Source organism: Salvelinus fontinalis, chromosome 12, assembly GCF_029448725.1.
Source record: "Salvelinus fontinalis isolate EN_2023a chromosome 12, ASM2944872v1, whole genome shotgun sequence".
Taxonomy (NCBI): domain Eukaryota; kingdom Metazoa; phylum Chordata; class Actinopteri; order Salmoniformes; family Salmonidae; genus Salvelinus; species Salvelinus fontinalis.
This window is the reverse complement of record NC_074676.1, coordinates 39574361-39586235: the sequence shown is the minus strand read 5'-3', so window position 1 is coordinate 39586235 and position 11875 is coordinate 39574361. Positions and strand designations below refer to the sequence as shown.

Here is an 11875-nt window from a genome sequence, read left to right as displayed (position 1 = left end):
AACAAGTCAATAACATGGTAGAAAAAAGAGAATCTATATACAATGTGTGCAAAAGGCATGAGGTAGGCAATAAATCGAATAATTACAATTTAGCAGATTAACACTGGAGTGATAAATCATCAGATGAACATGTGCAAGAAGAGATACTGGTGTGCAAAAGAGCAGAAAAGTAAATAATTCAAACGTTTTTAGAAACTATAGACTGTTTTCTATCCAATAGTAGTAAATATATGCATATTGTAAGATCAAAAATGTCTTAAGAGGCCGTTTGAAAATGTGCGCATATTTTCCAGTTTTTTCAATATTCACCCTGCAGCCAGAAGAGGTTTAAGGCTAAAAACAACCGACTGTAGACAAAAGTCGAGGAGTGAAGTCAGGGGAGGTGCCTCTGCAACAGCCAAAAGTCAGACACTAATGTGGTTTTCTAACAGCAAGGCTCAGATCAACATGGCAGTGTTTGCCAACGTTTATAAATATTTTTATTTAATGTCTCCAACCCTTATCACTCACAAACTGTAATATATATATATATATGTGTGTACAATCATTTGGTGAGAGGGAGCCTCAAATATCACATGCATTTGTATATCCACTGTAACCAGCTATATATGAGTTGCAACAAACTTGGTTCCTGTTCCAGTCCTGTCTTTGCTCACGTTTGGGTGAGTCAAACAAAAATACTCGAATGATTGGTTGACAATAGAGCCTCCCACTATGCAGGCGATGGCTGCCAGATGGAGTTGGTGAAAAGCAACTGCAGTCAAACTTTCATGACCTTTGATCACATGATTTTTGTAACAGTCATGCAGTCGACATGTAGGCACAAGTCAGACAATTTTTATCACATAATGCAACACACTTTGAAAAGCAGTGACCAAGTGATCCACTCGAAACGCGCCCATTATGTTCAACTACTTAAAACAACTGTGTCACGGCCGTTGAAAGAAGTAGACCAAAGTGCAGCGTGATGAGCGTACATTACTTTTATTTTGGAATGACGCCAAAAAAAACAACAAACAATACAAAAATGTCCGTGAAGCTTACAGGGCTATAGTGCCACAAACAAAGTTAACTACCCACAACGAAAGGAGGGGAAAAAATCTACCTAAGTATGGTTCCCAATCAGAGACAACGATAGACAGCTGTCCCTGATTGAGAACCATACCCGGCCAAAACATAGAAACACAAAATCATAGAAAACAACACATAGAATTCCCACCCCAAATCACACCCTGACCAAACCAAAGAGAGACATAAAAAGGCTCTCTAAGGTCAGGGCGTGACAGTACCCCCCCAAAGGTGCGGACTCCGGCCGCAAAACTTGAACCTGTAGGGGAGGGTCTGGGTGGGCATCTATCCTCGGTGGCGGCTCAGGTGCGGGACGTAGACTCCGCTCCACCACTAGGTCACCTCACTTTGGTGGCACCTCTGGTGCGGGGACCCTCGCTGCGGGCCCCGGACTGGGCACCCTCTTTGCGGGCCCCTTTACCAGCTGCCTCCGCCTTCCTGGCTGCTTCCACCTGTTCCCATGGAAGGCGATCCCTTCCGGCCAGGATCTCCTCCCATGTCCAGGATCCTTTGCCGTCCAGGATGTCATCCGATGTCCAGTCCTTTTTACCACACTGCTTGGTCCTTTTGTGGTGGGTAGTTCTGTCACGGCCGTCGTTGGAAGGAGACCAAAGCACAGCGTGGTGAGCGTACATTACTTTTTATTTGGATAATGTCGCCAACAAAAACAATAAACAATACAAAAATGACCGTGAAGCTTACAGGGCTATAGTACCTCAAACAAAAACCACTACTGAAAGGAGGGAAAAGGGCTACCTAAGTATGGTTCCCAATCAGAGACAACGATAGACAGCTGTCCCTGATTGAGAACCATACCCGGCCAAAACATAGAAATAAAGAAACATAGAAAACAAAACATAGAATGCCCACCCCAAATCACACCCTGACCAAACCAAATAGAGACATATAAAGTCTCTCTAAGGTCCGGGCGTGACAAACGGGCTCATTTGAGTAGTAAGGCGAAAGCAACTGACTAGATGAAAGTCGATGAGTGAAGTTGGGGGAGGTGCATCTGCGACAGCCAAAAGTCAGACACTGATATGGATTTCCAACAGCAATGCTCAGTTCAACTTGGCAGTGTTGCCATTGTTAATAAAAGTTTTTCTTTGTCAAAATAAACGTCTTCAACTTCCATATCATGCACTCACAAATATGTGTGTACATAGTATTATCAGTTGGTTGACTGTAGAATCTCCCACAATGCAGGCGATGGCGCTGCAGGATGAAGTTGGTGTAGAGCAACTGCAGAAATGTTAAGTTGACTGCAGTCAAAACTTCATGACCTTTGATCACATGATTTTTGTAAAGATTATGCAGTTGTCATATAGGCATAAGTCTGACAATTTGTATCCCCATAATGCAACAGACTTTGGAAGGCGACATGACAAAAGTGATCCGCTCAAACATGCCAATTGGCTCGAATTTAGGTTGTGCCTTTAGATTTCGAGAAAATGTGAAACTAAGGAAGAATTTTTCACCACTGTCATTGGTCATGTCGAGGGGATCAAAACCTTAATGTATCATAGGTAAATTGTAACTGATCTGCAAATAATAATGAGTAGTTATTTATGATGCAATGCTCTTTGTAGGTCAGTCGACAGTGGCCTGCACTGTTGGTTGCAACGTTGAACAAGCCAATTGACTTCTCAAACCCTGGTCTGGTCTGCTTCGCAAGTGTTCTTGTGAGGTCAAACTCTGTGGTTTGACCTGCTGGCAGCAAAATTGATACACAAGTATAGATCACTGAGGTATAAAGAACTGGAGACAGCATCCAAGATGGCCGACAGTTGTTTTCAACGTAAGTTTACATACATCGTTTTGTGGTAGCTGCCATCTTGCTAGTTACCGATAGTGTCATTGCATTTTGGTACACCAGAAGTATGGAATGCTGTGTTTGCCTTGTAGCATTGTGTTGCAGAGGCAATTGCAGTGCGTTCGGTGTGGTGCAAACGTTGGCTTTATCAAATGTATGCCTCAAACTGTATGCATAGAGGACTTGAAAAAAATGGTAGCAGAAGGTGAATGTTGAACTTTTGGTGCGCACATATCCAGATGATTACCATTTTGCTCAAGACCTGTAGGTGTGATAGAGGTGTTGCTGGGACTATATTGCCTGCGCACTAGTAATGGAGCAGCACGAGCAGCAACTTCATCATGAGCTCAGGAAGCTTTTGGGCAGTGTGCCAGTGTTGCCAGGGACTGCATGGCTGCAACTAGTTGGGGGAGGTGAAATCTGATTTTGCACCACCACAGTTACCACAACCACTAGAAACATGAAAAATAATTTTGTGTATGCAGTTGTATGAAGTAATTTATTGAAGACTAAATCATATGTGCTCTAGCTAGCTCTACATGTACGCTGTGACGTACGGTTAGTTGTATGATTTGTTTATATCAACACAATGCAATCAAAACAATACACACAAACTGTTATAAATTAAAACATTTGTGAAAATAGTTTCTGCAAAAGCTATGCAGTTATGATTTGCCTGTTAATAATTTGAGATGTGTCCCAATTAATCACTCAGTTAATCAGTAAAGTTGTCTAGTGGCATTATACACCTGACCAACCTCACTCATTGTTTCTGTCTTAATTAACCTACTTTCTTTATCTGTGAGATTGAAATTCAATGTATATAACATTGTGTACTGCACACAAAGTTTTTTTACATTTTGTGTGCCTGTCATGAATTTCCAATGAGCAATTTGTGTCTATTTCACAATATGTGATACTGGGTTGGCTAGAGTATCTGGTAAATATAATGGATAATCTGTGTCAAGGGGTGTTGTGCTTGTTACAGCCCACAGAGGGAGCCGCTGCCTAGTCAGTGAGTCAGTTGAACGAGAGAGGCACCAGATAAACTAATGATTTTAAAGCATTATAAAGCATAGCATAGATGCATAAATTCCTCCTGCAGGAATTTGCTTATTACGGCTTAATTTGACCTATTTCTGCAGAAATGTGAATTGTTGTTGTGATGGCACCGCAGGGGGTGGCTGCTGTTTTACTGGCTAGTAACCAACCATGCTATTATTATTTTTATTTTTTTTGCGTTATTCGTAACTTCTTTTATACATAATGTTTCTGCTACCATCTCTTCTACCTGAAAAGAGCTTCTGGACATCAGAACAGCGATTACTCACCTCGAATTGGACAAATAGTTTTTCTTTAATGAGTCGGACAGGAAGGATATACTCCAAACACCCGAACAGGCCCTCATCCCCGTCATTCGCTGGAGAGGGAAACAGAGATTTTACGGAAAGAGATCAGGGTGCGGTTCTCTCTGCTACCGGTTCTCTCTGCTACCGCACGGCAAGCAGTACCGGAGCGCCAAGTCTAGGTCCAAGAGGCTTCTAAACAGCTTCTACCTCCAAGCCATAAGACTCCTGAACAGCTAATCAAATGGCTACCCAGACTATTTGCATCCCCCCCCCCCCCCCCCCTCTCTTCTACGCTGCTGCTACTCTCTATTATTATCTAGTCACTTTAATAACTCTACCGACATGTACATATTACCTCAACACAGGTGCCCCTGCACATTGACTCTGTACCGGTACCCCCTGTGTATAGCCCCCGCTATTGTTATTTACTGCTGCTCTTTCATTATTTGTTATTCTTATCTCTTACTTTTTTGGGGGGTATTTTCTTAAACAACTGCATTGTTGGTTAAGGGCTTGTAAGTAAGCATTTCACTGTAAGGTCTACACCTGTTGTATTCGGCACATGTGACAAATACAATTTGATGTGTCTTGCAGGAATAAATCAATACTGCAGGATCTGCCTCTGCAGAGTTTACTTCAGGAATTAGCCTTGACCTGCAGAAAGGTACCTACCTTGTCCTGCAGGAATATAAAAAAACCACCTGCACAATTCCTTCACAGAAGCTCAAACTCCTGCATGACATTTTGTCAGGGTTCTCCTTTTTTTGTCAGGGGGTTGAAATGAACAGATATAGGATACAAATGATTTTGCTGTCACAATACCCAGTAGTCCTACGGGGTCAGCCTCAGAGCAGCACCCAGAAGCATGTTAGGGGTTAAGTGCCTTGCTCAAGGGCACCAGAGCAGTAGGCGGCACCTGGGATGTTCATGCCAGCAACCCTCCTGGTTGCCATGACTCTAAATAGGTTGTGCCATGACTCTAAATAGGTTGTGCCATGACTCTAAATAGGTTGTGCCATGACTCTAAATAGGTTGTGCCATGACTCTAAATAGGTTGTGCCATGACTCTAAATAGGTTGTGCCATGACTCTAAATAGGTTGTGCCATGACTCTAAATAGGTTGTGCCATGACTCTAAATAGGTTGTGAAAAAGTTGCCTAAATTGTCCTGCAACACGAATCACCACTTGAGGGCAGCGAGAGATTGATACTCTTAGCAGATGCCATCTCTTTGCAGTAGTAACCTGTTCGAGTATAAATGTAGCTGTATCTCAGGAAACACCATATATTTCTGAGTATTTTCAATTCTGTCGTATTATACATCACGTTAAAGCACACAGCTTTATTCAAACAGAACATTCAGCCCACAGCTTTATTCAAACAGAATTGGTCCTATTTTTTCATATTTCTTGGCACTTTAGAGGCTAAGGAATTATCCTGCGGTGATGTACTGTAGCCCATACATGTGTGTATTTCTCATGCTTACGACCAATAGGAAAGGATAGGATGAACTTTAATATCCTCCAGGGAAGAATTGTCATCGACACACAGTACTCCTGTATACATTGCACGTTACCCATCAATAGCCACAAGAAGCCTAATGAAAGGGCCACCAGGGGACCTAATACTGTATTCAGAATCTAAAGCATTGGATAATAGGACATGGATGCATACACACACATGCGCACACACACACAGAGAAAGAGAGAGAGCAAAACACACACAGAGAAAGAGAGAGAGCAAAACACACACAGAGAAAGAGAGAGCAAAACACACACAGAGAAAGAGAGAGAGCAAAACACACACAGAGAAAGAGAGAGAGCAAAACACACACAGAGAAAGAGAGAGAGCAAAACACACACAGAGGCACTGAAACACGGAGAGAAAGCTACAAACATATAAAACAATATTCCCATAAAACATGAAAACAGGGACACATTTGATACATAAAACCCTCTATTTTCCAGTATAAATTATTTTTGAACTTTGTTTTGTTAAAAAAAAACATCAACACTATATTTGCTGTCCCATTACCAATTGGGATACAATCCTTGATGGATGGTATAGTACCTCAGAGACAGGCTTCTCTGTAACTTAACCATAGATGATACTGAAGAGAAGAAAGAGGAGGAGGAGGAAGAGGACGAGGAAGGGCATTTCACAGTGCTGCAACAGTTCATCTTAAGCTGGACACAATGGATGAACCCAGTGGTGGTCCCTTTAGCAATGAGATTGTGATGATGAGAAGAGAGGACATTGTATGCTTTAGGGACACAATGTACAGCACCCTCTCCTTCTAAAAATATATAAGCAATGTGTGGAGGCCACAGGAATTAGAAGAAGAATAGGACCGTTGTCCAATGGGAACTTCTGGTTTATTCCAACCCTGCCGAAAGACACACATATAGAGGTTGGAGAAAGGAGGAGGAGGATGAAGAGTGTGGCACTAGAAATGTGTGTCCATCTGACTTCCCTTGGCACCGGGCAGAACCACTCCGTAGCTGTTATCCTGCCACCTCAGCCACCTCATATGGATTTCCTTTTGGACCTGATACAAACAGATACACACCCATAGAATTAGGAATTAGAATACTAGAATGGACGAGAACCTTCTTATGATGGGATAAAGGGCAGCCATTTTAGTCAGGAGTTGGTCAACCATGATTTGCCAGTACTGTGATAAGATACTTGTGCAAAACGATGAATGTGAAGAATTTATCTGCACTGTATCTGTATCAGCTAGCTAGCCAGACAGTTTTAGAGGAATGATTCCATACATTTTTCAAATCAACTGCCAATATGCCAACATTCCATTCAAAGTCAATCCACAGCTATACACTGGCTCAAAACAGTTGATGATAGGACAGACCAGTTGTAAATGCAACAAGTACTGATATTGTATCATATAACACCACTCACAGATTTCCAAGAAAACAGTATCTAAAACATTTATGGTCTGTTTACATGTATTTTAGAAGCTATTTATACAGAAAGTGTATAAAATCCATATATACTGTATATATAATTATATGACAGCTTGATTATAATTACAGTACACAATTTCTGATATATCAAATGCCTCACCTATGCCTCTACTGCCATTCAATTCAATTCAATTCAATTCAAGGGGCTTTATTGGCATGGGAAACATGTGTTAACATTGCCAAAGCAAATGAGGTAGACAATACACAAAAGTGAAACAAACAAAACGAATTAACAGTAAACATTACACATACAGAAGTTTCAAAACAATAAAGACATTACGAGTGTCATATTAAATATATACAGTGTTGTAACAATGTACAAATGGTTAAAGCACACAAGTTAAAATAAGTAAGCATAAATATGGGTTGTATTTACAATGGTGTTTGTTTTTCACTGGTTGCCCTTTTCTTGTGGCAACAGGTCACAAATCTTGCTGCTGTGATGGCACACTGTGGAATTTCTCCCAGTAGATATGGGAGTTTATCAAAATTGTATTTGTTTTCGAATTCTTTGTGGATCTGTGTGATCTGAGGGAAATATGTGTCTCTAATATGGTCATACATTGGGCAGGAGGTTAGGAAGTGCAGCTCGGTTTCCACCTCATTTTGTGGGCAGTGTGCACATAGCCTGTCTTCTCTTGAGAGCCATGTCTGCCTACGGCGGCCTTTCTCAATAGCAAGGCTATGCTCTGTACATAGTCAAAGCTTTCCTTAAGTTTGGGTCAGTCACAGTGGTCAGGTATTCTGCCACTGTGTACTCTCTGTTTAGGGCCAAATAGCATTCTAGTTTGCTCTGTTTTTTTGTTAATTCTTTCCAATGTGTCAAGTAATTATCTTTTTGTTTTCTCATGATTTGGTTGGGTCTAATTGTGCTGTTGTCCTGGGGCTTTGTGGGGTGTGTTTGTGAACAGAGCCCTAGGACCAGCTTGCTTAGGGGACTCTTCTCCAGGTTCATCTCTCTGTAGGTGATGGCTTTGTTATGGAAGGTTTGGGAATCGCTTCCTTTTAGGTGGTTGTAGAATTTAACGGCTCTTTTCTGGATTTTGATAATTAGTGGGTATCGGCCTAATTCTGCTCTGCATGCATTATTTGGTGTTCTGCGTTATACACGGAGGATATTTTTGCAGAATTCTGCATGCAGAGTCTCAATTTGGTGTTTTCCCCATTTTGTGAAATCTTGGTTGGTGAGCGGACCCCAGACCTCACAACCATAAAGGGCAATGGGCTCTATGACTGATTCAAGTATTTTTAGCCAGATCCTAATTGGTATGTTGAAATTTATGTTCCTTTTGATGGCATAGAATGCCCTTCTTGCCTTGTCTCTCAGATCGTTCACAGCTTTGTGGAAGTTACCTGTGGTGCTGATGTTTAGGCCGAGGTATGTATAGTTTTTTGTGTGCTCTAGGGCGACGGTGTCTAGATGGAATTTGTGGTCCTGGCGACTGGACCTTTTTTGGAACACCATTATTTTGGTCTTACTGAGATTTACTGTCAGGGCCCAGGTCTGACAGAATCTGTGCAGAAGATCTAGGTGCTGCTGTAGGCCCTCCTTGGTTGGTGACAGAAGCACCAGATCATCAGCAAACAGTAGACATTTGACTTCGGATTCTAGTAGGGTGAGACCGGGTGCTGCAGACTGTTCTAGTGCCCGCGCCAATTCGTTGATATATATGTTGAAGAGGGTGGGGCTTAAGCTGCATCCCTGTCTCACCCCACGACCCTGTGTGAAGAAATGTGTGTGTTTTTTGCCAATTTTAACCGCACACTTGTTGTTTGTGTACATGGATTTTATAATGTCGTATGTTTTACCCCCAACACCACTTTCCATCAATTTGTATAGCAGACCCTCATGCCAAATTGAGGCGAAGGCTTTTTTGAAATCAACAAAGCATGAGAAGACTTTGCCTTTGTTTTGGTTTGTTTGGTTGTCAATTAGGGTGTGTAGGGTGAATACATGGTCTGTTGTACGGTAATTTGGTAAAAAGCCAATTTGACATTTGCTCAGTACATTGTGTTCATTGAGGAAATGTACGAGTCTGCTGTTAATGATAATGCAGAGTATTTTACCAAGGTTACTGTTGACGCATATTCCACGGTAGTTATTGGGGTCAAATTTGTCTCCACTTTTGTGGATTGGGGTGATCAGTCCTTGGTTCCAAATATTGGGGAAGATGCCAGAGCTAAGGACGATGTTAAAGAGTTTTAGTATAGCCAATTGGAATTTGTTGTCTGTATATTTGATCATTTCATTAAGGATACCATCAACACCACAGGCCTTTTTGGGTTGGAGGGTTTTTATTTTGTCCTATAACTCATTCAAGGTAATTGGAGAATCCAGTGGGTTCTGGTAGTTTTTAATAGTTGATTCTAGTATTTGTATTTGATCATGTATATGTTTTTGCTCTTTATTCTTTGTTATAGAGCCAAAAAGATTGGAGAAGTGGTTTACCCATACATCTCCATTTTGGATAGATAATTCTTCGTGTTGTTGTTTGTTTAGTGTTTTCCAATTTTCCCAGAATTGGTTAGAGTCTATGGATTCTTCAATTACATTGAGCTGATTTCTGACATGCTGTTCCTTCTTTTTCCTTAGTGTATTTCTGTATTGTTTTAGTGATTCACCATAGTGAAGGCGTAGACTCAGGTTTTCCGGGTCTCTATGTTTTTGGTTGGACAGGTTTCTCAATTTATTTCTTAGATTTTTGCATTCTTCATCAATCCAATTAGACTGGTTTGGAAATCTCCTTGACCAAGATGGCTGTCATTTTCTCCCCATCATGGAACTTTATGACATAGCCCCTCTAGTAATTTAATAGGATCTAAATGCACACACACAAAGACCTCAGATTACATCACCACAGACATTGTAGGAGAGACTTCAGATCACGACAGCCAGTTTCAGTGTTGTTGAAAATGATTGGATGGATGAATAAATTAACGAATTAACAAACTAATGAATGAAATCCATTGAAAAAAATTGATCACTTATTGACTATTGTGTGTTTCTATATACAGCAGCATTGAGTTTCATTGCTGAATTACACAAGCTAGTCATTAAGTGGTGCAAATCTGCAAAAAACACAGCTGGGGCCAAATTAACTCATTTCTAAGCACTCGATGTAAACTCAGCAGGGATTAATATTTTCCCGAACATCTACCAAGTTTCAATACCGGGAATAATTCAAATTTATCTCTAGAGTCTCGGGAAATACCGCAAAAAACGGATGTGCCCCATCTACACCGTTTAAAACCAAGATGTGGTCACTGGGTTCTCCCCAAATAAGAGTGGTGCTGCGCCACTTTGTCGGCTTGGCTGCGCCTCTATGTAAAGATTTCAGAGCAAATTAAACTTATAGAGTAACTATCATTCATTACTAAATATATTTGATCACCAATGACATTGTTGTGAATTGCAAAACAGACGTTTCATAAATTCATAGCGTTATCATGTTTCTCAATTAATTCAGCGCATTTCGACACAGAGCACACCCAGAGTATAGCATTTTCCAATCATACAACATTTGTAATGGCAGTCAAACCAACGTTGCTAAGCTTGCTAGAAACCTCCTTTAATGAATAACAGAATATTTCCTATGTTTGGCAAAATCAAGTTGATGATTATACAGATGGCAGATCAGCTCATGAATAACGGGGGGGTGGGGGGGGGTGAAGAGTGGAAATTGTTTAAATATCAAGGTATCTTAACAGGGATCATCTCTACTGTCATACCGTTTGTTGATCACACATTCTCTACCGAAGCTCTCATATGTGCAGCAAGTGGGTGGGTGCTAACATTTGTCCTATTTCACACATGTGCATGTATTATGTGTGAATTGGAAATGTGTTTTTTCCATATCCCACTCCCCCTGAGACTCCCTCGGAGAGTGGGTTCACGGCCAGGGATCAACCATTATTGACTGTGACCCTGGAGCAATGTTGTATATTTTTGTGGAATTGCATTGGTGCGACATTGGGGATGTTGTATTTATTTGGCAGGTCTTGTCATTCGATTTTTTCAGGAAATGTGAAGAGTGTTCCAGAGACAACCCCGGGATCCATGAAAACCCATGTTAATATCCCCGGGATCCATGGTAACCCATGTTAATAACCCCGGGATCCATGATAACCCATGTTAATAACCCTGGGATCCATGGTAGCCCATGTTAATAACCTCGGGATCCATGATAACCCATGTTAATAACCCTGGGATCCATGATAACCCATGTTAATAACCCCGGGATCCATGATAACCCATGTTAATAACCCCGGGATCAATGGTAACCCATGTTAATAACCCCGGGATCAATGGTAACCCATGTTAATAACCCTGAGATCCACGATAACCCATGTTAATAACCCCGGGATCAATGGTAACCCATGTTAATAACCCCGGGATCAATGGTAACCCATGTTAATAACCCCGGGATCAATGGTAACCCATGTTAATAACCCCGGGATCCATGATAACCCATGTTAATAACCCTGGGATCCATGGTAGCCCATGTTAATAACCTCGGGATCCATGATAACCCATGTTAATAACCCCGGGATCAATGGTAACCCATGTTAACAACCCTGGGATCCATGGTAGCCCATGTTAATAACCCCGGGATCAATGGTAACCCATGTTAATAACCCATATATCCATGATAACCCATGTTA

General features: G+C 41.3%; 1 protein-coding gene across 3 annotated transcripts in view; it reads right to left on the bottom strand.

Moving 5' to 3' along the window:
• Window positions 1-5724: 5724 nt before the first annotated feature.
• LOC129867387 (growth hormone-releasing hormone receptor-like) overlaps window positions 5725-11875 on the bottom strand; it is a 54347-nt gene continuing 48196 nt past the window's right edge. For all 3 annotated transcript variants that reach the window (XM_055940754.1, XM_055940755.1, XM_055940756.1), the window contains one exon: window positions 5725-6777. In XM_055940754.1, the coding sequence (XP_055796729.1) occupies window positions 6676-6777 (102 nt within the window). In that variant the 3' untranslated portion in view covers window positions 5725-6675. The remainder of the gene's footprint in view (window positions 6778-11875) is intronic.